At 41.1% G+C, this 25,272-nt stretch overlaps 1 protein-coding gene across 18 annotated transcripts in view; it reads left to right on the top strand.

The window, feature by feature from the left end:
• The window catches only part of LOC306836195 (ankyrin-3-like), a gene marked incomplete at its 3' end in the record, with an annotated part of 92,681 nt that overhangs the window by 40,449 nt on the left and 26,960 nt on the right, over positions 1-25,272 (top strand). For 4 of the 18 annotated variants that reach the window (XM_079363166.1, XM_079363160.1, XM_079363156.1 and 1 more), the window contains 22 exons: positions 532-630; positions 1,120-1,218; positions 1,764-1,961; positions 2,210-2,308; positions 2,476-2,574; positions 2,677-2,775; positions 2,881-3,078; positions 4,417-4,515; positions 6,730-6,828; positions 8,679-8,876; positions 9,193-9,291; positions 10,141-10,239; positions 10,357-10,455; positions 10,619-10,714; positions 12,924-12,996; positions 13,216-13,272; positions 17,391-17,514; positions 18,857-18,868; positions 21,221-21,323; positions 22,158-22,208; positions 22,833-22,942; positions 23,742-23,774. In XM_079363166.1, coding sequence (XP_079219292.1) covers positions 532-630; positions 1,120-1,218; positions 1,764-1,961; positions 2,210-2,308; positions 2,476-2,574; positions 2,677-2,775; positions 2,881-3,078; positions 4,417-4,515; positions 6,730-6,828; positions 8,679-8,876; positions 9,193-9,291; positions 10,141-10,239; positions 10,357-10,455; positions 10,619-10,714; positions 12,924-12,996; positions 13,216-13,272; positions 17,391-17,514; positions 18,857-18,868; positions 21,221-21,323; positions 22,158-22,208; positions 22,833-22,942; positions 23,742-23,774 — 2,243 coding nt within the window. The remainder of the gene's footprint in view (positions 1-531; positions 631-1,119; positions 1,219-1,763; positions 1,962-2,209; positions 2,309-2,475; positions 2,575-2,676; positions 2,776-2,880; positions 3,079-4,416; positions 4,516-6,729; positions 6,829-8,678; positions 8,877-9,192; positions 9,292-10,140; positions 10,240-10,356; positions 10,456-10,618; positions 10,715-12,923; positions 12,997-13,215; positions 13,273-17,390; positions 17,515-18,856; positions 18,869-21,220; positions 21,324-22,157; positions 22,209-22,832; positions 22,943-23,741; positions 23,775-25,272) is intronic. The other 14 variants (XM_079363168.1, XM_079363170.1, XM_079363171.1 and 11 more) reach the window with 10 other exon arrangements.

The following is a 25,272-nucleotide window of genomic DNA, read 5'->3' as shown; positions in this document are numbered from 1 at the left end:
ATAAGAAGAGTAGGATTGTCGCTGGTTGATGTACCATTAAAAGTGTTTGTTTTATACCCCAGACATTAGCTATTTACAGCCAGTAGTGGTCTGTAATTACATCAATGAGCGTGTAGAGGAGCGTGTGTGTGTGTGTGTGTGTGTGTGTGTGTGCGTGTGTGTGCGTGTGTGTGTGTGTGTGTGTGCGTGTGTGTGTGTGTGTGTGTGCGCATGCTGCTTTTTGACCCTGATTACAGGTTAAGAGTCATGCTTCAGCAATGAGGAGCGATAGTGTTAAACAATGGAGCTATTTATCTATCCAACTAGATAATGAAGTACTATGTCCCTTTAATCAGGGGGGTGTTGGGTTAGTATTAAGTAAATACAAACACTATAATCAACTGTCCACAGGATAACATGTTTCAGATCTATTTAACCATTTTGATTTAATTATAGAATTTGAATAGACAAGCCTAACATTGTCATTTTATACCCAAACAGCTGATGTGACGATGTGATGAATTGAACCTTGATTTCCACTTTTTTGTTCAGAATGACATCACACCACTACACGTGGCATCAAAACGTGGAAACAGTAACATGGTCAAGTTGTTGCTGGACAGAGGGTCCAAAATCGATGCAAAGACCAAGGTAAGAGCTCAGACCAAAGTGTCCTCAAAGAACTGCATCCAGTTCAGAAAAGAAGAATATGAAGTCTCCTTAAAGTGGCCTGTTGGAGCCTGAGAGAACCACTTTTCTATTCTGGTTGTAGTGTATTTTTAAAGAAAGAAAAGCATTTTAGAATGGTTCTTATTCACCAGTTACAGGTCAGTAAAGAGCAGTAGTTTGTTGGGAAAAATACAACACCTTGGTCTGAGGTGTTTCCTGCTGTTTAATCACCAACATGTGGTTGTTTTAAACTTTTAAGTTTAACTCTTAGTTACTTATTTAAGACAAGATAAGATTTTACTTTACAGATTTCCCACACACACAGAAGATGATACATAATGAGGTGAACTCAACAGGACAGAACTTTGGGAAAGAAAGAAAGAAAGAAGTTTTTTAATTCAGAGAATAAGTTCATGTTTTTTGTCCCCTGTAATATTAATGAACCTTTGCTATCATTTTCTTCTTTTTCAGGACGGGTTAACACCTCTTCACTGCGGGGCGAGGAGCGGGCACGAGCAGGTGGTAGAGATCCTACTAGACCGAGGAGCTCCTTTCCTGTCCAAGACCAAGGTAGCTACTGGGACGATTCTTTTAGGAGACGCTGCTTAGCTTAGAACAGGAAAGATCACAAACACAAGCCACAGCTCTTCATAACAGCTTTTATAAAACAGAAAAAATATATTACACTTTAATTTTGTTTCAAACATGTTTATTTTCAACTAGCTTGTCCAAAAATTACAAAGTTCCTTAAAAATCTGTTAACCAATCAGATAGCAGGCCTGTTGTTGTTGCTGTAGTGTTGTCGCATTGTCTCCATAACGTGTGTGCGACCTCTCCAGAACAGCCTGTCTCCGCTGCGTAGCCCTACAGTTTGACCGCGCTGGACGATCAGTGTAACAAAATAGACATTGTTGTAATGACCTCGTTATAACAATGCTCCTGTAACAACTTCCTTCACAGTCTGTCTGTGCAGCGTCCAGCCACGCCCTAACTTACTGTGTCTGTCTGTCTGTCCATCTGTCCATGTGTCCGTCTGCGTGTGTGTTTGTTTCTCTCTCTTTCTGTTTCTCTCCCTCTCTCTCTCTTTCTTTCCCTGTCTCTCCCTCCCACTATAGAACGGTCTGTCTCCGCTCCACATGGCGACTCAGGGTGACCACCTGAACTGTGTCCAGCTCCTGCTCCAGCATGACGTCCCAGTGGATGACGTTACCAATGACTACCTGACGGCGCTGCACGTCGCTGCCCACTGTGGTCACTACAAGGTGGCAAAGCTCATCGTGGACAAGAAGGCCAACCCGAACGCCAAGGCTCTGGTAGGGAAAGAGGGCGGGGCATGTGGGGAAAAGAAAAAAGCGATATTAAGGACCAGCACGGTACCCCAAGACATGTCATTTAGGCAGGAGCAATGTTTTACCTTTAACAGCAGCAGCACATTGAATCTATACCATAAACATTATATAGATGTTTTATGACTACAGAGTTCATGTCTTTCAGGACAGCTGCAAAAGGTACTGCAGGACTTTTAATCTGAATGTTTTTATTCCCCTGCCTCTATGTGAAGAATGGTTTCACTCCGCTTCACATTGCCTGCAAGAAGAACAGAGTGAAAGTGATGGAGCTGCTGCTAAAACATGGGGCGTCTATCCAGGCTGTCACTGAGGTACAACAGTACACTGAGCTACTTTAACTGTGTTTGAGCTGCATCCTTTAATAAATTGTGATTTGCCTTTTGATTTGCACGTCTTAGTTCGAGTCTATTTTTAGTTTTTTCAAAGCTTTGCTGGTGATGTATTTTTAGTGCTAATGCTCATGTTTGGTTTTCTTTAGTCTGGCCTGACGCCGATCCATGTTGCAGCCTTCATGGGTCATGAGAACATTGTCCATGCACTGACGCAGCACGGAGCCTCACCCAACACAACAAACGTGGTGAGTGGTTGCCTTTTGAATGAATTATCTAAAATAAGTTTCTCCGTTCAAATCTGTCTGTATGAAATCTCCTGCTGACATCTATTTCTGTGCGACTCCCAGCGAGGTGAGACGGCTCTCCACATGGCAGCAAGGGCAGGCCAGGCAGACGTAGTCCGATACCTGCTCAAGAACGGCGCCAAGGTGGAGACGAAGTCCAAGGTTAGAGCACTGAGCAGCATTGTTAATCACTGTGTTGTGACACGCACAAAAAAAGCACAGAACAATGAAATACAGGGCCAAAAGTCACTTTCATCTTCTCCGCAGGATGACCAGACAGCGTTGCACATCTCCAGTCGGCTAGGCAAAGTCGACATCGTACAACAGCTGCTGCAGTGCGGCGCCTCTGCCAACGCTGCCACCACCTCAGGCTACACCCCCCTACACCTGGCTGCCCGGGAAGGACACCAGGATGTTGCTGCCATGCTACTAGAGAACGGCGCCTCGCTCTCTTCTTCCACTAAGGTGGGAACTTAAATGTGCATGAAGTCATAAAGTCTGATGTCTCCTTTCTCCTCACTTGACATTCATTAAAAGCCATCTGAAAGAAACAAACCCACATTTTTTATGCTTTTTATCTCCACCAGTGGGCACCAGTGTCCGTTTGAAATAACCTCCGTGGTGCTGTTTTGTCATTTTTAAGACATCGTGGTTTGTTACTGCTTATTTGTAATAAAGAAGCATTCATAGTCTCCAGACAACACACAACCATGTCATCAATTTTTAGTGATGGTGGTCTAACCGCACATATCAAGGTCAAACAAAGAAATGGAGTAGTCTAGTTGTACATGTGTGTTTTATGTTGCTGGGGGGCTTTCTTTGAAGGTGACCCTTTATCAGTGGAACAGATTAATGAAGGGTAAACCCCATGGTGCCAGTGCTCTCTCTCTCTCTCTCTCTCTCTCTCTCTCTCTCTCTTTCTCGCTCTCGCTCTCGCTCTCTCTGTCTCACACACACACACACACACACACACACACACACACATATAAGATCTTTTGGGACATCACCTACTGTAAGTCAACTGTCCAATGAAATGATGTCATACCAATCTAGGATCAGAGAAATTGCAGGATAACAAATGATCATTTTGTGTGAAACATTTGAACATCAACGTACTCACATCTAAAGACACCTCAAACTCACAATCACCCTTTGTTTTCATCCAAACTGTGTCAAAACGGACTCAAGCAATCACACAATTGAGGTCAAGTGTTTCAGAGCATGGAATGGGAATCTGTGGGAGTCCCACATTCCTCTGGAAAATATGACCTAATGTCTTAAAATATCTTCACATACACACAGGAAGGAAGCACAGATTAAGATGAGCACATTATACAGCTATTAAATATAGACGGTGGAATACAAGAGGAAATAAGGGCCTCTGGGTTAGTCTCTCAGGGTATCACATACCTTAAAACGGTCTTGATTTAAAAATTTTAAAATCCTTCAAAAATAGTGCACATCTGCATGATTTATTTTAAAAATGTATTTATCTTAATTTTTTGTTAAATATTTTCCAAACAAAATGAAAAAAAGATTTTTCGAAATTTTCAAGAATGTTTATGTTTAACATACGTGCTTTTTTTGGGGCTTAGTCTTTTAGCTTTATAAACATGCCACTCAGAAGAGTTCCTCACAAATCTGTGAGAAACTATGTTGTTGACCCAGACCAGCAGAGGCTGGCCTTAAACAACGCAAACACTCTCTTCCTGTTTGAATAACTATCTCTGCCCTTCACCATCCTTTCAGTGCGCTCCATCTTCCCACTGTCTTTTAGTAAGCATCTCACTTTGTGCCCAACAGAAAGGGTTCAGCCCCCTGCATGTGGCAGCAAAGTACGGCAAGATGGAGGTAGCCAGTCTCCTCTTACAGAAAAGGGCTTCGCCTGATGCTGCTGGAAAGGTGAGACATCTGGCCCGGTGCATGACACTCTCAAACTTCAAGCTGTTGGTTGCCGATGGAAAGCATACACTTTCTGAGGAGGGAGATGCCTTTCACAAGAGGGACTCTACGTTTTAGGCAGGGGGAGACACTCTTATGCAGCTCAGGGAAAACTAAAGTAGAGTATGAGTATGAACTCGGATTTCAACATCAATACAAGCAGCTAATGACCAAGTGTTACAGGATCAGGTCCATATATTCAAATAATCCTTAGAAATTCTTGCTAAAATGAAAGATAAGCACTTGGAAACATTTTTAACCCACCCAAAAGGATTATGAGCAGCGAAATGTTGAAGGTAATCTTTTATTACGAAGTACAAAGCCTCTGCTGGAGAGAATTACACAAAAGCAGTATCAGCAGATATAAAGATATTTCAGATCCATTTTAATTCTACACTTTATTAAACTTGTGTTCTGAGATCTTGCCAACAAATGACTAAAATTAGGAAGTAATTCAAAGATGCTATGCTCATTAATCATCCTGTAAGCTCTCTCTGTTGCTTAGCCTTATCCAGCCTGCTCCCAGAGACTAAACAGGACACTTCTGGTGTTATATTTTCCAAGCTACAGCTGGAAACAGGGGTGATGGAGGTGGTGGTGTAAAGGAGTGTCAGTGATCCCGGGACAACCAACAAACAGATGCTCGTACTTTTATGAAAGCCTTTAGGGTAATTCTCATTTATTCGGCCTCATAGAATGCGTTCATTCCTCCTCCACAGGCACCTTGATAGACAACACTTGTGTACACATTCTCACATACAAGCTTACTGGCACTGATTATGGTGTTGGCTGGATGCGTATGAGTGTGTGCCACCATCTGAGAGTATTTAACATAATGGTAGCCAGGTATGATAATGACGATTCCACACTGTTTGGTGGTGTCATGCTCCGATCAGTCGCATTGATAGTTAGTCTGAACACAAAGTCAAACCTCAAGGCCTTTCTTTGAACGTAATCACTCTAACTTTTCGTAAAGATGAGATTAAAGACTTATTAAGTTTACTTACCTTCTAAACAAAAGAGCATTTGAAGCCCAAATAAAGCTGTGCACCGTAACAATGCATTATAATAGCTTATGGGCTTTTCATGACAATCTCTGCACTATTTTTGAGACTAAATACAAGTGTAAATATAATGTGTGGGGAAACACTAGTTGCCTGTTGAGCAGCCTGCTGACTCAGTTCTGGTTGTTCATTCTGAAGGAGCATTTTTAAACCATGAACAATAACAACAACATGTTGCTGCTGATGCTGCTGCGAGCGATAATGCTCCTCTAATGCTACAACTTCTACTGGTTATGCAGTAAAAGAAAATCACACCATTGCTCTTGATTTAGAGCTGTTTCAAATGTAACATTGTAAAATGAAATGAAGGATAAGCGGGTAACATAAGCGTCTGCAACTGTTTCAAAAAGTTAGCCGAAGCATTTTGTGGTACCACAAGATATGAGAGAGAAGTTTTTATCTCCAACTAAGATAAAATGATCAATTATTTACAAATCTCTTGCCTTATGGGATGCCAGAATTCTTGTAGGATACGAGAAAAATATTGAAAGATGATGGAAAAAATAAAAGTCCTAGCCACCAAAACTATCCAGTTTTTTTTTTTTAATTATCAATAATTGCAAGCAAATTCCTGCACATTGTCTCATTTGCACAAACACACAATATGCAACAGTTCAGTAAAAAAAATCTATCACTTGTACAATTTAGACAGTCCTCTATCTCTCCCACTCCGAGCAACACTCAGTAAAAAAAATATGACTGAAAATCTGTAATTTAAAGCTTTTCAATGTATTGTTCGGTGATTTTTATTCGGTCTAGTCTCAGGACCAAATCCTTTCATCAAAGACTCATATTACAGATATTTTTTAGATATTTTTTATTTTTCAGTTTGAACCTCAGACTCATGGTGTCACCTTCTTAAAGCTTCTTCTTCTATATTTCAGCATGAGGTTGTTGCTCTAAACAGTTCTCTGTACTAACTAGCTTCCATCAGGTGAATGTACATTTCTCATCACGTTTCTGCATTGCTCTGATCCTTCCATTCTACTCATCTGCGGGATTGTGCTCGTGTGTGTGCAGTGACTTTCTAACCTGGTGATGTGTTGCATGCTTGTGTGTCTGCGGATGTTTGTGTACTCGTGTGTGTGTGTGGTTGGTGTGGGTGTTTCAGAGCGGGCTAACTCCACTGCATGTAGCCGCTCACTACGATAATCAGAGAGTGGCTCTGCTGCTGCTGGATCAGGGAGCTTCCCCCCATGCTGCCGCCAAGGTATCTACACAAACTCACATACGCACACAATAAAATCACCTGGCTTGGTGTCATCTCTGACCATTGACATAAACCTAAATGTAATGTGTTCAAGATCTAACGCTCACCCATTTTTCTCCCATCACATCTGGTCTTGTGTTTGATGTTGATGTAGGTGATTGTACTGCTTGGGAAATCTTTGAAATCACCTGACCAGACAAGGTTTAGCTTAGACCATTGGCTTTTTCTGCTTGGTGGTTTATTTTGATGCTGCAGTATAAAATATGTCATAAAATATAACTGGAGAGCACATGGATATTTGTTATGGTTATTTGGCGTGAAATACGTTTTTGTGTGTTTGTAAGTTTTGTGTGTTCCAAATTAAAAGCAATCTTTCGTCATTGTGCGATGAAATATTTGAAACTCACAAAACACACACATGTACGGTCAGTGACATATTGTTAAGTTGTTCGGTTGTGTTTCAAAACTACAGAATGAGTTTGAGGAGAGTAGCAGAGCAGGCATCTAAAAGATTGTGGGAAGTCACTGTTTCTTGTTTGGGTGACAGTGAAGACAGACACATCCTGCTCAAGTCACCAAAGCGTGTAAAGAAGATTCCTCATTGCTAACTGTTTCTGTTTCTCTTCGCTCTCCTACTTTCCATATCTGTATCTGTCTCTATTTATTCCTTTACTTTTCCAGCCTCCCTCCCTCCTACACTCTTAGTCATCCCTCCCTGGCCCTCTTTTTTTCTGCTGCTATAAATTAGTTTTTTATTTGGCTTGGTGCTTGGACTAATTTCGGTGCTTTTGGAAAGGGATGAATGTGTGTGTTCCCAAGGAGTTGTCTCGCATTGTTTGTACTAATAAACACTGGCAGCGTATGATCACAAAGTTTCAAAATAAAACACGGGGCATGCATTACATCTTGGAAAGGAGGATCCCAAATAAGGATTTTTACTAGTGAAACAAGTCTTGTTAAGAAACACTTTGAGGACCAAATTTTGATTCTAAGAAGAAGGACAGTGACTCTGGCTTTCTCTCCACTCTTTAGCCCCCTCTTTGGACCTCAATCCTGCACCGAGAGTCTCTGTAAACCCAACTTCCCACAGGGGGTTCCTAATAGTGAAATGTATTTAAATGCGGTCTTTAGTTTACTAACATGTCCTCTCCATGGTGACTAAAGTTATGGTGGCTGTTACCCTGCTGGACAAGTGTTGTTTATATGTTCAGCCAGCTAAAGAACTCTTTTCTCCGAAGTGTCAGATGTTCATTTACAAGGTCATCAAATAATCCCAGCTTTCCCATGAGAGAGATCAAGTTAAAACTCGAGTTGTTGAAAAGAGTAATGATGTTAAGACTGTATTCAGAATACGACTACGCGTTTCTTTGACGACAGAGAACATGCTGTATTTTGGCACTTCCTCTATGGGTCAGACCACAGTTGAGACCATTGTGTCAAATGAATGTTTAATGTTAAAGTCAATTCTTGATTTGCTTATTACAGGTTTTTTGTAAGATGCTATGAATTTAAATTTATGTTAGAGTCTTGATTTTGGATTTACAAGAAAAATGCATTCATGCCCTATTTTTATGGCTGTCTCGCCAGTGGCCATCCTAAAACCTTACAAAACAGTCAAAATTATTTAAAGTGATTTCCAATTTGATCCTGGCTTGACTTGATTATATTTGAAGCGACAACAAGTGAAATGTTCATGTTCTTCTTCTTCTTTTCTTCTCGGGCCTAATCTGTCTATTCTCATTTCAATGACATACAGTAAATAGGATGATAGACCCGTCAACAAAGGCAGACGAATGAGACGAATTCAATCAAAAATCTTTTAACTCATACATCTCCTTGTCCTGTCTTAGAATGGCTACACACCACTCCACATCGCTGCCAAAAAGAACCAAATGGACATTGGGACCACACTGATGGAGTACGGCGCCGACACCAATGCTGTCACGCGGCAAGGCATCAGCCCCATTCACCTCGCAGCACAGGAGGGCAGCGTGGACCTGGTGTCACTGCTCCTGACCAAGAGCGCTAACGTAAACGTGTGCAATAAGGTAAAACTAGCGATGTTGTGACAGCATGTTTGAACACAAGTGTAAGTTAATTCAAAGTAATGAAGCAGTGTACTATAAACAAATAGCATGATAGCATTACTAGACCTTTACGATGATATTGGGGCTGTAAATAAAGCTTTCTAACGAGTTCATTGTTTGCAGGATAGTTTCAGATGGGCCCCTCGTATTTTCAAATAACTCAACAGAAACAATAACTCTGATTCGTTTGCGAGAGAGCCGCCATGTTATAAGCTGTCATCTCAACAAATGCATCCTGATGTTCACACGTTTTCATGTGTCCTTTCTGCGTTCACAGAGCGGACTTACACCACTCCACTTAGCAGCTCAGGAAGACAAGATCAATGTTGCAGAAGTCCTTCTCAACCACGGGGCTGATGTCAACCCACAAACTAAAGTAAATCCTCACAGATATTATAAGCACCCACACAGATAACCTTCTTTTCTGTAGTCTCTTTTATTTACACATAGACTTTGCTGCATTTCGTTGTTCTGTGTGTAATTTTCTCTCGATTTGAGCAAGATTTTCCTGGATTTTAATCATAGGAAAAATGTACTCACACACTCTCTCTTGGAAACAAACACATTTGTCTGCAATCATCTTAGTTGCTACATAAATAAAGGAGTGACATTTGAGAGGTGATCACTGTCCTTATGGTGGTTCTGCAGTGAAACACAGACATGCACATGAGTACGTTCATGCGCTAATATTTGGTCACGCTCTGTCAGTTACTTTGAAAAAGACACGCAGGCCTCATGACAGGCTGCTCACATTCACTGAGACAAAAAGGTGCTGCAGCTGAAGGTTGGACAAACACAAGGTTATGGAGCGAGTGAGTGCGAGTGAGTGTGTACGTGTGTGTTTGTGTGTGTATATTTGTGCTGACAGGACAGTTGTTTACAGCGAATAGGTCATACACGCATCTAATCTAATCCATTATCATCATGCACTGTATTCATAAACAAGGACATGATATAGGATGTAGCTTCAAACATATTTACATCTAGAAAAAGCATGCTAAGAAGAAGAGGCAGTTGTCTATTTCTTAAGTAAACCGTTTGGGGTTTTTTTGCACAAAAATGTTTTTATAAAATGCACCCAATAAAAGAAAAATGTCTTTCTTTTGTAAAACATTGCTTCAATAGAGGTTTCCACTAGGAGAAAGGCATAACTATGTTCCTTTCTTATGTGCATCTTCTTGCCCTTTAAATGTCTATTTCTCTTCTTTGTGCTTTCCTCATGCAGATTGGTTATACACCTCTGCACGTGGCCTGTCACTATGGCAACGCAAAGATGGCAAACTTCCTGCTGCAGAATAATGCCAGGATAAATGGCAAAACAAAGGTAACAAAAAAAGGCATGCCTCATGACATGTGCATGTTTACTGTTTTATTTTCTTCAGATCATAATACTTCACATGTTCAGATTCAATATTTACTCTCTGACTGTGTCTCTGTCTAGAACGGGTACACTCCTCTCCATCAGGCGGCTCAGCAGGGCCACACCCACATCATCAACCTGCTGCTTCAGCACGGGGCCTCAGCCAACGAGCTCACTGTGGTCAGTGCACAAACACACTGGCACAGACACAAACACACATTCACACTCCAATAGAGCAGAAGCTTGATGACATACTGAATGCTCTTTTGTGTTTTTTTTTTTGTTTTTTTTTCTGTTTGCCTCCACACCGTGAATAACTTCCTGTTGGTTTGCTGCCGGTCAGAACGGGAACACTGCCCTGTCCATCGCCTGCCGTCTCGGGTACATCTCAGTGGTGGACACTTTAAGGCCAGTGACGGATGAAAACCTGACTTCCATGGTAAAGCACTGCCTTCATGTCAGATGTCATCTCCTTTGATTCAGTTCACTCAATCTACAGTATATCAGTAAACCAAAACATTACAGCATTTTCAAGGACTAGTGAATATTCTCTATAGCTTGGACAAAGGTTGAATACTAGAACTGGACCAAGACAATAACTTCATACAACATTGAAGAAATAGCTGAGATATTAAACAATGTTTGACCACGTTATTATGAGACTTTAAAAAGATGTTATTTTGTTCTTGCACTTCGGTCAAACATTGATTTTTCTTCACGTTTTTACTTTATGAAATTTAAGTAAGAGTATGATAATGTTGTATTCAGTCCAGCTACATAATATAATAATGATAGACAATAATTAAAACAAAATCAACAGTCATGTGTTATGAAGTGACTGACTTTGAAACTAGGCTGAGAAGTTCTTTTATTGATCATCCTGAACCTTTCATCACATAGCTCTGGGATATTTTCCCATGCTCTTGCAAGTGCAGTTTTTTTTATTTATTTTTTTAAGACTTCCATTTTGTGGTGGATTCAAGAGCTTCTCAGAGAGCCTCTGAAAAACATCGCAATCAGGAATTTAAAAGACAGAGAAAGGATTGTGATGTGAGCGATGTTAGAAACAAAAGTTGTGTTTTAGCACATTGTTGTATTATGAGGATTCTATAAAAACTATTCAATCAAACTATATGATTGATTGAATGTAAAGTACATGTCGCTTTAGGACTGAGACATGTTAAAGTATTAGTGCATCCTTAGTTTGCAGAGACATTGAACTTTATTGTCTTGCTGTTTCTTTTAAGTTAGAACTCGTCCAGTGAGCCTGCAGAGTACTGTGAGTGAAGTCAGTGTGTGAAGGCTGAAAATGAGGCAGCAAGTAAGTCAGTCAGACTCGCTGTGTCACATGTGTGAGGTTATCCGTATTAAGAGCGAGAGTGAGGGCTTAGATCAGAGCTTAAGGTTTCTCCTCAAATAGCCCAGGTCACTACGGCATTGTGATCCACACACATGTCAACGAGGAAGAGGAGCAAGGAGCAAGGAGGGGCAGGGATGAAGGTGTAACAGCGGGAACGAAAGAAAGAGAGGCGGTGTGATGATAAAGAGGTAACAGGAGAGTAAGGAACGACATTGAGTGAAGAGAAGAGAGAGAACGGAGAGGTCACTAAAGATCCTGCACATTCAGCAGCAAAGTCACTTAGTCATGACTGTCTCTATCTGCAGTGAAGAAACTTAAAGACCAAGGTTGCTTCCCTACACTTTTGTCTGATAGATTTGTTACTCACAGAGGCCTCGCTGTTGTGTTATGCCTCTGAGTAAACCTACATCTGAAACCTGCAGGGTGTCTGCTGGTCAGTTCCGTGGGGAAATGCTCTGCTGACACATCGCAGTATCCTTCCTTTATCTTCACTTAAAGATTTAGTTTAAAGTCCACATTAGGAAATAGATGTGTAGGTCACACTTAAGTTGGATTGCTAATACTGAGCTTTTATATTAGCAAACCTGGTCGTTAAAATATTTAAAAGATTAGGCGATGTCTGTCTATCAAAGTGCTTCATATTCAAGATATGTTCACTTCTTTTTTATTCATACTCTAGTCCTTCCTGGACCTCAGTGCTGCCTTTTTAAAGGCTGTACTGCTCAGGGTATCAAAATATCCACATTGAGCTGGTAGAAAATCCAGAGATTATGGTATTACTGTGAGCTTTAAAAACATCAGGAAACATACATGTAAGGTTCGGGGACAGGATGGTAAGACACTGCATGAGCCATCGGATAATTTGTTTTCTGCAGTAAAAATGAAATGATGAAAATGTTAGTAATAAAGTAATAAATAAATATGGGCACCCCACTAAATTTAGGCCTCGATAAAAAGAGAACCTGACTTCGGAAAATGGTTTTATGAACTCATGATGAGGGAACAGGAAGTCAGACAGAAAAAGCTTTCGAGATAAAAGAGAAGTTAAATAACAGTAAAAATAATCAAGTAAAATAAAACAGGATAAGACAATGTAGGAATTATGAAAAACATGCTAAAAAGTGGAAATAAACAAGTCAATAAATAAAGTTAAACAATGCTTAATGAGTTTGACTTAAAAATTACCATCTTTTTTTATGACAATCTACACATTTTTCCTTTTGGACTTTTTATGGAGTTGTTTGGGGGAAAAAAGCTAAGCTGTCTCTTTGCTTTTTCCTGTATACAGAGTGCATCGGAGAAACACAAAATCAACGTCCCAGAGACAATGAATGAGTTCCTCGACATGTCGGACGATGAAGGTATGAAACATATGCTCATAATCACTATTCCCTCCCGCCATTTTTATCACGCAAATTTAATGAATTGTAACTGTAAACTGTTATTAGGACTAGATTTAATTGGAGTAAAGGAAGCACAGTACACTATATGATTTCTGTACCATTGTGACTTTGTGCATTATGATGTCATTGTTCATTAACATGTGCATGTCTCACTGTGTGTGCGTCTAAATCACACAGTCCTGGCCAATGTGCCGGAAACTCTGAATGAGGAGTCTTTTTCAGATGGTGATGAAGGTACTTGTCACTAGTTTGCCTCCTCTGTCACTGTTCTTTGTGTGTTTTCCTTTAATATGAGCACAACTCACCTTCCTCGCTAATGAGCTAACCTCTGCGCCTCTCTTATACTATACTACTCTGCTTTGCTCTTCATCCTCATTAGAACAAAGTCTCTCTACAGCGGGAAATATGCACTAAAAAAAAACTAAAAAAAACGTTGGTCTCTGTTAGTAAAACGTTTGTTATCATACCAACAGCCAATAAGAGTGTCAGATGGGAGAAATTCTATTTTTATATTTTAAATTTATTATTTGCTGTAATTATCAGTCTGCCATCAGCAGGGAAATCTAAAGTGTCAGCTTTTCCTCCATCAGCAAACATTAAATTATTGAACAGTTTGAGCCTTGAATCTGGTCTTGGTTTTCTGTCAGGTTTGAGTGTCCTGCTTCTCTTCACAAACTGACACTGCTGATGCTATTTTCACTGCTACTTACAAAGCTGTTCTTTTTAAGAACTCGAACAGCACAAGTCTAGCACATACCACATGATTCCCTTTACGAAGACACTCTGTGGAATCTTTTTGAAGGAGGTACTGTGACTATGAGAACAAGGTCAATGACATCCTTTTGTTATACTGTATGATATTCGTAATAAATTACATAATAGCATAGCTAGCAGCAGACTACTGTGGCTGTGTTGGTGGCAACTGCAGAGCCAAATATCACTGCCAAGTTTATGGTACAAGTCACATTGTTTCAGGCAGTCCTCCCTAGTCCCCTGTCCTCTGTTTTGGAACCACAGAGCCAGCCGGCCTTTAAAATTGATGAGCTCGTTCATGGGCTGTTGCTTTGGGGACAGTCAGAGGAGGGAGGTGTGGAGTTTCTATGTCAAGTGATACAGCTAGACTCAACAAGTTACGCACACGCAATGATCAAGTGAAAATGAACGAGAGTGTACGACAGCCGTATGATGAAGATCCTCATTGCTATATTCATGATTGAGCTTGTTATCACTACCTCGCAGGAATTATAAATAAGAGTATCCATGGCCTCATGTTCTCCACATAAACTGTTTATACTGCGTACATAATTCATCTGCATTGCTCTCGTGCAGAAGCAGCAGCAGTGTTGTGCTCAGGCCTGCTATCAGTCATCTTTGTAGGATGTTTTTTTTTGTATACTTTGTATGTGTAAATGTGTGTGTGTGTGCACGTGTGTGTGTGAAAGGAGGTAGTGGAGGTAAAGAGTGTCCACGGCTCTCTTTAATCCTATATGGGGGAAGCCAATCCTATTAAGTTGTAGGTTTGAGTGAGTGTGACAGGTCACTGCTGAAGTGTGTATGTGTGAGTGTGTGTGTGTGTGTGTGTGTGTGTGTGTGTGTGTGTTCCTCTAATTGCACCATATATAGAATACAGCTTCACTTGTTGTGCCCTTCCTTCATTACATTATGAAATATTGTTATGGTGTTTATATGTTGTATTTCAGGGTAATCTTCTTGCAGTTGGTTTTGTGAATTTGAAGGTTAACAGTTCTTGTGTTGAACCGACTTTTCCTGTGCAAGTATAAGTCATTGTTTGCAACATGTAGAATAGATAGATAGATAGATAGATAGATAGATAGATAGAATGAAGAACCAGAGAGAGAATTGTTGTGCAACATATTTAGAAACATGTCAAAATGATTCCTGCTGCTGCTGTTATTTCATCAGTATTTGAGCCCCACTCCCAGTTTGTCAAACAGCCAAACAGCCTCTATAGAGGAAGAAAAAAAAAAACGCTCAGTGAGAGTTTTCTTCTTCTCTTCGTCACTGTCTCCTCCACTGAGGTTTCCCTCTGCGAGGCGTTTGCTCGAACGGCCTGTCAGCTGACTGGGTTCTCCACAAAGCGGTAAACACTCAGACCGTGTTGACGCGCTTTGTTGTGGATGTAGTTGAGCCAGAGACGCACCGAGTCTTTCTGTCTTTAAATCCTATGAGATGAGCTTTTTTTGAACCGCCTGCATGGGAATTAACCCCGGTGTGCCCGCCAATGACAGAGTGCTTGGACTTACGCTATCAATAACCCAGAGTTTTGTATAGTTTGGGGGCAAAAAAAAGACGCACAACTTGGAAGGGTTTTTGAGTTTCTTTTCTTTGCAGAGATAAAGTGCGCACCAAAGACAACTACGCAAATCGGTCTGAGTGGAGTTAAGAGCGTGGGGTGAAAAGAGGGCAACTTTTTCCATCGGCAACTCAAGCATTGAATGGACCACTTGACAGTCGTCGCCTCATACTGGATCTACTTTTCGTACCGCACAAGTTTTTTTTCTCCGTAGCTGTAGAGAACGAGACATGGCTGAGGGAAACATTAACATAGTTCAGATCAATATGTCTGCATTAGTCAAAGGTAAGTCGGTAGAGAATCCGAATAAGTTTCAGTAGCCGGTGTTTGTAATTTGATTGCGCATATGTAATAAGAGACAGAGGATCTCATTGTTATTCCATTTGTCACTCAGAATTTAGAACTAGCTTTCTGTTTTTAAAAAAACGATTTGTTGTTGATGTTCCGCATAAGCTAGACGGTGAAGTTGTGAAGTAATTACTGGCTTTTTGCTTTTTTTGTTTTGTTTTACACGATAGGTTTAAATGTTTGATTTTTGTTGCCCTGACTTTGTTGAAGATGATCTATGTTAGAAGAAGTGATATGTATGTGTGTGTGTAATAGAGAGAGAGAGAGAGAGAGAGAGAGAGAGAGAGAGAGAGAGAGAGAGATTGTGTGCGTGTAGAAGTGTACTGTATTATGTGTGTATTTTGGGTATCTGAGCTTGAATGGGACGGTAAAACATTATTACAGCAACGGGAGCCAATTGTTCCCCTGTTGTGTCAAGTCAGACAAACCTTCCAGAAAAGCACAGGAAGTTGGGTCATTAGTACGTGCATCAGAATAAAGGCACAACTTAAATTATAGCTATGCAGTCAAAAATGCAAATACAGCTTATTTTACTTTAAATGTCAAAACAGTTGTTTGTAACGGGAAACATCTGATTGTAAAGGCCTTATTGAAACATAATATTGGTCTCTTTGAGAGTAGTCTGAAATGATTAACAGCTCACAAAGAATGAGCAAACTGAAGAAAACAATTAGGCTACCATTAATGTTGATTAAAAAATAACTCCCAATGTGCTGATTGAATTAATATAACCTTCCTGATTAGGAGTATTTTCAGATATATTGTTGCCCTAAATAAAAGTATTAGGCTACTTTGTTTGTTTGGCCTAGGTTGCTGCTGGAGGAAGGCATTTCAACATGCTACAGCAATTTATTTACCCATACAAGCAGACGAAAAAATGTGAGGAAAGCCAATTCCAATGTTGAATAGTATCTCTAGTCCTCTGACATAGACAAGTTAAACAAAGTAAGACTTTTACATGTGGTTTTATTTTGAAATTTGACACCGGAAACGCCGACTTGTAGCGTCCCCTAACTTGATGGTGGTGTTACTGTGTGATCGGAGTGCGGCAGTATTGAAGGTAGGGGGAGGGGCTGCGGTGAAGGAGCGGAGTGTTGCAGGTAGGACAGAGCAGGACATGAGGGAGAAGGGGAAACACTGTAGCCGCTCCGCCGGCTTCGTTGACCGGCGTGTCATCGTCCACCGGTCCGCCGATCGAGGTGCGATGCGGTTCTTCACTTCTTGCTTATTCTTTTCTCATTGTGCTCTTGTATCCAGTCGCAGTCTGAGCCTCTGCTGCGCTGTCTTTGAGTGATGTGAGGAGCTGCGTTTGGTTTTACTGGGAGCTCCAGATATACCGCAAAGTGGCTTTGCTGCTCTGTCTGATGGCATTATTCTCTGAATGTATCCCCGTCCTCTGACAGAGTCGTAGGTGCTCTGTTTTCTCTGCATGATGTTGTTCTGCCACAGTCAAATTATGAAGGAAAAGTTGCAGTGGCCTATGCAGTTGCGGGAAGGTACGCTGGGTTTAAAGGCAGAGTGGTGTTGATAAATGATCTAAAGCTTGGTTTAGGTGACATAATCAAACAGTGGTGACGGCTTGTTTTTCGACCTGAGGTGGTGCATTGCCTCTTTTTTTTTTCTTCCTGAATTAGCTTTAAAGTTGACTGGAGGATTTTATGATTCCCCCCCCCCCCCCCCCCCCCATCAGGTGAGGATGCAATGACTGGGGACACGGACAAATACCTGCGGCCTCAGGACCTCAAAGAGCTGGGGGATGATTCTCTCCCTCAGGAGGGCTACATGGGTTTCAGCATTGGAGCCCGTTCAGCCAGGTAGGCACCTGTCACTTTTATTTCCTGAAAACCACTGAGCTCTGCTATGCTGTCAACTGTTTCACCCAACTTGTTAGAAGTGTGGCCAGTATATGCGTATCCTTAGTGTGTGACATCATCACCTCCAATGGTGCTGAGGCTGTTCTTCCCACAAAAGCGTTTATTACGCCACACTGAGACACGAACACACACCAAAAACAGAAGAATGGAAATTGACAGCGAAAGCATCTGGAGAGTTGCCATCTAATGATTCAACCTGACAAAGTGATTCAGCGTTTTTTTGTGTGGCCTCATTCAAAACTATTCAAAGATTGCACATGGCCCCTTGTATAACACACAAGGTATACATTGAGCATTTGAACTCTGCTATCTTTGATACTTTGTGTGGACAGCTGCACATCAGGAAGCCCAACAGGCCTCCACAGTTTCAAACAGTGGACAAAGTATGCAGTGGAAAACTGGCATTGCTAGTGAAAACACATCAGCAGGCACACAAGACAAGTGTTGTGCAGACCCGGAGTGTATTGTAGCCACACTAACAGATGGCACATGCACTGTGATGGTTGGATTTATAAAAACAACAACATTAACGGTGACAGGAAGCTGCACACATCAGCAGGCCACCACAAACAAGGAAAAAACCCGGAGCGATTCCATGTAAACACACATGTTTGGTGAGCATTATGGAAAGAGTTTTGACAGGGATAATACATTAATGGAAATTGCAGTTTGCAGTGTGTAATAAATGAAGAAAAAACAAGGGTTTTTTTAGACTCCAATTAGGGGATTTGGGGCGTCATTTACGTTCTAAAATTGTTGTGCCTCAGATCAAAATAGTTCTACAGATATTCTCTTTTTTTTAAAACTGGTGACATCACAATCTGCTAAAAAGGAGAGCTACAAACACGAAACGTCGGATATGTACTACAGGTGGTGTTACATATATGAAGTAGTAGAACAGTTCTGAGACTGAAACAGAGCAGGGTATTATTGCCTTCTCTTTCTGCAGGATTTGAATGTAATGCTGTAATATATGATTTTGACTGTGTTATGCTGAGCAAGTTATTTCCTTTTCCTTACCTTTCTGTTAATCACATCAACATTGCATGGTATGCGTTTTTTTTTTTTACTGGGCTGCACACACACACACACACACACACACACACACACCCTAAAAACTCTTGTCTAGTTGAAGTGTTAAACTATGCCAAAGCGCAGCCTTATTGTCATGAGGAGAATTAAAGAAAGGCATGTCCTGCTTGAATGTCTTCAAAATGCTTCGCTTTTCACCCTTCTATTTTGTCCTTTCCCTTGTTTTTCTGCCCCTCGTCTTTCATTCTAGCCCTAGAATCAGGTAAGGACTGAAAAGTAATAGTTCAAGTAGTCGTAGTAAGCTGCTCTGAATGGTGTCCTTCCCCTGTGATCTCCAAAACTGCTGTGTAACTCTGACAGTAGACCCATAAAACCACTAACCCAAACCATGAGTCATCCGTCGCGCATCGTCGTCATCGAGTGTTGCTGGTGTTGTTTGTGGATGTGTTGCTTGTTGTGTTTTTGTGAACGTCCATAATAGCTGGTCTACAGTCACACTTGTTTCTCATCTTTTGAATCACGTCATCTTTGAATCACAGAACAAATATACGTGTGTTCACTCTCTAATGCAGGTTTGGACAAGAGGCAGTCTTGCTGGAAATTGAAGTTGTTTTTTTTTTTTTGTTTGCTGACATGATTTCGGTTGAAGTTGCGTGGAATAATCTCTTTCTTTTAGACGTTGGCTATTTTCTTTAACAAGTGGCACTTTATTTATGTTGTCCCTCTTAAGTGTAACTTCCAGGGATCAAATACATCCGTCTACTCACAATCAACCCCCTGTTTTACACGGAGATGTCCCAGTATGATTCAGATTGCTTTTGGATGTAAAATGATGCAGAGATGGAAACTTTACAGCCGGAGAATACTCTGGAATTTCGGCCCATCCTTTTTAAAATCCCTCACACATATCAGGACAGACACTGGTTCTGACTGACCCGAAACATGCATGCACAGACAACCAAATGGACACGTCACGACTCAAACCCTGTCTCCACACAGCTGTGCTCTGAACAACGGGGACTTCTGTTATGTATATGAGATTTCAAGGCAGAACAAGTTGTTTGGATTAGAGGAGGTGTAGTTAGCCACTACGCAGATTTCAATAGTAAAATGAATGGTGTGGTTTGGAGCGTGAGATGATGGTGACAAAGAAGGATTGGTGTCAGAGACGGGCAGCAAAGCGGAGAGGAGTGGATTCGTCTTCCCTTTTATTTAATTTAAAGGAAACACAGTCGAGACTTTGCAACTGGGGGTCTTAAAGAGAAAGAGATGGTCAGGCAGCCGTGCTGAAAAGAGGGCAATGACATGCAGAAATAAAGAACAGATCATTAAGGACATACAAGACAGAAAGAGGGGAAGCAAAGAGAACATTAAATGTATGGATGTTAAGAGGAGGATGGACAGAAAGAGAAAGAAGCTGTCAAGAAGAAAAGACACGGTCCAGGCGGGGGCAGTGGGGTGCGGTAGGAGGGGGGGGGGGGGCGCGGCACTGCCATGCCAGCGAGTCCATTCAGGCCACACAGAGTTGCTTGGTAACTTCGATGGCGGGTTAGGCAGGCTGTGCTGAATAAAGGGCTTCTCTCTGGGCTGAATAGTGTGCCCACTCAAACACGCTGAGCTCTGCAATCCCCCCCACCGCCCCCCCCTGGTTCCCCACCGCCCCCCACACACAGGACATATCAACACACATACAGTATACACAAAATAAGACACAGTAGTCAGCTTTATCACTGGGCTATCGTTTTATTTCAGCCCCCTTGTCATGCACAAAAAGCCCAAAAGCACAGTCTTTGTATGGCTTATTTACACAACTTTTCCAGAAGAAATGCACATATTGTCAGCTGCTGTGCTGTATGCATTCATGAAACCATTACGGCTCCTCTGCGCTGATCAAATCACTGTACAAAAAAAAAAAGTACAAGGGAGAAAAAATAGCCCTGAAAAGAATCAGCAGCGCCGCATTGAGCTTGAGAGGCTGCAAAAATAGGCACACGTCACCTCACACACAGCCATAAAGCAGACTGCAGCAAGACAGATAGAAAAGACCAGATTCTCTTTTGTGTTACGCCACTGTGAAACAGGTCTGGGTCAGCTGCTAATCTTAGAATAAAGGGATGTCAGTCTCTGAGCCGGAGTCGAATATAGCTGTTGGAAGACCTTAGAAATCCTTTTATTCTCGTGACTTCCAATAGAAGATTTGCACGGAGACGACTTGTGATTCTCAGACGCTTCTATTTAGTTACTTTTGCCTTTCATATTTACTCGTTAGACGCGCTTAGTTACATCTGTGTCAGGGATGCATATCAACAAAAGCTTCACAAGAGAAACGATCACAAAAGCTGCCCTCTCCTCTTCACCTCTATCACTTAATGCAAACACACTGACCTCACTCTCATTTCCATCTCTGAATAACCTGCAGCGTTATCTGCAGACTCTTTCACCTCCCTCTATTTCCCCTACTTCTAACTTTCGGACTCTCTCTGTCCAGTAAGTTAAAAACCTGGTTCCCTGGAGGTTGCATGTTGTAATTTGTCCCTTGCTTTTTTTTTATTTTGTGTTCCCCTGCCCGTGACTTGTTGTCGCACGCGGCACTTGGTTGCGTGGTAACATGTAGCCTCCGCTCCTTCAGTTCGGATAGGTCCAACACACTCAACCGGAGCTCCTTCGCACGGGACAGTATGATGATTGAGGAGATTCTGGCCCCTACAAAGGACACGGTAAGAACATATTTCTGTTATGTTATGTATGTCTGTTATGTTATGCCATATGTTCCCTCTATTTATTGCTCCTTTTCACAATTTTTCCAGCTGTGTTTCTATCGGTGCCTTGATGGAAACACAAAAAGAGTAGAGTTAAAACAAGGAGCAGTGTAGCTTTACTTGTCTTGCACAAAGGTCAAAGCAGAGGCCAGTGCTGATGTCACGCTTGCCTCTGCCAAAGTGCTGAGGGTTAGTGTATAGCACCTTGACGAAGAGTTTATTCAAACTTAAGGACTCTGGGAGGCCCTTCTCTGCTTCTCTCGTGGAAAAAGATGTTCCTCTGCAGGGTTCGGCCAGCCTGTGGAGCGCTTGTGTTCCTCTTAGATTATAAACAATATGAGAAAAATGAAATACATGTGCCATGACAGCATCACCAGAGACCCTGAACTAAACACGGCCAACTCAATGCGCCGACATGAGCTCTTGACTTTGACACAATAAGCGAATCTTTTTAACACGACATTATTACAACCTGTGTGCACTTCCAAATCAAAATCTTGTTTTCTGACTTGGTGATCCGTTCTCATGCAATCAAACAATTTCCTACATCGGCTGTGTGAGGTTTCAATAACAATAACATCCGCTTCAATCTATATTGGGACTGTTTGCGTTTAGATCCCCAACTTGTAGCATCGTCTCGTCCTGATGGAGGGAAAAACCAACATTTTTCTCATTTGGAAATGAAATGACTTGAAACAAAGCAGTCTGGATAACACACACAGTATATCGAGCTAACAATGACCATAAATGGTCGTCAGATTGACTTCTGAACTGTCTCTCCTCTCCTTTAAGCTTCAGAGTGTCTGTAAAGACATCTCCTACTTGGTTGACCCCCTCAATAAGGTATAAAGTGTTCAGACGTCCGCCTCATCCTCACGTGTCATTTATCAGTCAGAAGTTCAGCTCCCATTTTGTCTTGAGTCTTGGTTGTTGTCCATGTGTTTATTTTTTTATTTCATTTTACTTATTTATTTTTTTATTTTTTTAGGATGGGGTCTGTGTCATTTATCTGTCTCTAATTGAACACTCTCATCCTATTCTGAGTGTCTATTATTCTGTGTAACACAAGAACAGATTTCTGTAAGCTTATTGTAAGCAGATTCGAGTTTTTCAAGCATCATGATTATTGTTGCATGCTTTGATGATGTGTCACAGTAAAATGTATTTTAGATTATTGTGTCCTCTGTTATGCTATTGGTAAGGCGTGAATAATGGGGGTAATTTTGATGAAATATAACTAAGTCAAGAAACGATAAAGGTAAATACACAATATTTATTGGAAAAGAAACGATAAAGGTTATCAGCTCCATATCATGCATGACTCCAGGATCTCGTGTTTCATCATTTATGTCCATGCAAAGATTCACAATTAGCTTTTTTTTTTCTCTTACTTTAAATGCTTTTCTTTTCTTTTAAGTTTTAAGGCTCAATCTCTGTCTGACTTTTCCACAATGTTTTTTCTCCCAGCACCTGGCCGTGACCAGAGACTACAGCACGGAGTGTATGCGGCGCTACAGCTGGACACCAGACACTATGGACCACAGCCACAACTCTGTGTCCAGCCCCATTCACTCTGGGTGAGAACAGCTGTACTTTCTATACGATATGCACAAGCTCCATGTGTATACGTATACACACACACACACACACACACACACAAACTGCATTTGCATCAACATAACTATTGCAGAATCACACATTCTTTGTGCTTACCGCACAAAACAGTTGTATTGTCTTTGTTCTACCTCTAAGAGTTAATGGTCAGCAAAATCTGCAGCAGTGATGCAGACAATTTGCACGGCTGTGAGATTTCTGCAGTGCTGGAAAAAAAAAAGTCATCATCGAAAGCTCTCATGGCACACCATACATCGAGTCATGTTCTCTACACACACTTTTTTTTTCTTTTTCTTTTTTTTATCATCCCAGAAACAAAGCACAGAGTCAGGGCTTATGTGTCTCATTTGGCTAAGCTGATAAGAGTCTGCTCTGAAGCGCCTCACATACTTTGAGTGTATGATGTTATAAAATGCTAATGTCGACGTTGCATAAAACTTAATGCATCATCCCTGAGGTATCATACTCAGGAATTAAATACCGGGATCTGTCGTGTCTAGTGTCATTTCTGAAGTCCTATTTTTGTCTCATTTTGCTTTTTGTATGTTGCAGTATATGCGTGTAATATTTTGTTAGTTTTCATTATGTCCTCATTAAGTCTTATGTGTTGTCTCTCCTGTTATTTTTTTTCCCCTGTTGTGTAATCTTTACTTCACTCCTCAGTAGTTGATACAGATCCCGAAAGTGACTGTGAAACGTTGATACTAAAACTAGGTCCTGGGGGTTTGCCTCCTGCATTGCCTCCATGTGTTTATTTTGCAGCCTCTCCTCCCCGCTCCCTCAGTATGACTCCAGGTGATGACTGAGTTCGCTGCTCTCACCCATGATGCCGCAGTGATGTCACTCCCTCTTCCACCTCTGTCTCCCACACACTCTCTCTCCTTTACTTACCTCCTCTTTCCTTTTCCAGTGTTTCCTCATCTCATCCGTGTGGTCTGGTGTTTTCATTTGCACCTCGTAGATTTTAGAAGTGTGTATTTGATGTGTTTGGAAGTCTCTCAGTGATGTGCAATCTCTCTCTACCTCTCTCTCTACCTCTCTCACAGTGCACATTGCCAATACATCTTCCCTAAAAGCTTATAGGGATTTAGCAATTTTAATAAAAAGATCAAAAAACGCAACATAGAAAATATACAAGATAAATGTTTGAAGTATAATAGAATATACAGTTTAAGTGCATACAGTTACTTAATCCAACACTCTATTTCTTCTCCCCTCTTTACTGTACGGGATACAAACACATTCTCTTGTTTTAAGGATTAGAACACATCACATAATAATCATATTTACCCTCTCTTGGTGAAACATCTGTGCAGGTGTTTAATATATGATCAGTAAATGCTGCTTTCCAGAACCTGAAACGTTGGTAACAGTCTCACCTTCTGCCTCGAAACTAGAAGCAGCTTAAAGATCCTGTGAGGAGTTTTTAGCTTGTTTCAAAAGATGCCGAAATAGATACCATGTAAAAGCAAACCAGACCGTCACTTAAATAATTTCTCATTATTTTTAATGTACGGTATTTTAAAATGCTGCAGAGGGATAGGTGTCAGACAAAGTGTTTGACTGCACACAGCCAAAACATTTTAAACTGCAAAGATTTCTGGTGAGTTTGACTGTTGAAAGAACGCAGGAAGGGCCGTTGAAGCTCCAGCGGTGAGATTGTACCAAATGATGGGTGCTGTAGTTCTCTTTAAATGTAGTTAACATCTACTCTCCCTTCCATATTTCCCGCTGTCCTGGGGTACTGCAGTTTTCAAATTCAAATTGAAATTCGGAAAGAGCTGTTTCAGCCCGCCCCCTCCTCCCTCGAGTCGATGTGCACGTGGGTGGCCATGTGGCAGATACAAATGTTCCTCTGGTCCTTCATATCTTATACTCTTACTTATTTTATGATTTGCTTCTGTAGATTTCGCACATGTTGCTCTTACACTTTAACAAGTACAGGTCAAGATCAGCAAAGAGACAATAAGCATCCCTTTGTCCACGCGCTGACTACACTAAACGGTAGTTTAGATGGTAGTTTTGTGGTAGTTTTTACTAAAAGTTACAAGCTGAATGTTCCTCACAGAACTTACAATTAGCAAATCTTTTTAGATTCAGGCCATTTTTATTGCTGTTTAAGGAGGCATGTAAAGGTGATAGCTACCAATTTTCAGAACTCAAAGCATCATTATTTTTCTTTCTACTGTTTGGTCTCTTTGTCTTTCTTTTTTTCTTTCTTTTTTTTTTTCTTTCAATTTTTGGCTGTACGGTGATCACAGCATGGGAAGCGTCCTCCTCACTTGTGTCCGTG

The sequence above is a fragment of the Symphodus melops genome, assembly GCF_947650265.1.
Source record: "Symphodus melops genome assembly, chromosome: 15".
NCBI lineage: Eukaryota > Metazoa > Chordata > Actinopteri > Labriformes > Labridae > Symphodus > Symphodus melops.
Note: the sequence above shows the minus strand (reverse complement) of the source record. Positions and strands in the feature narration are given on the sequence as shown.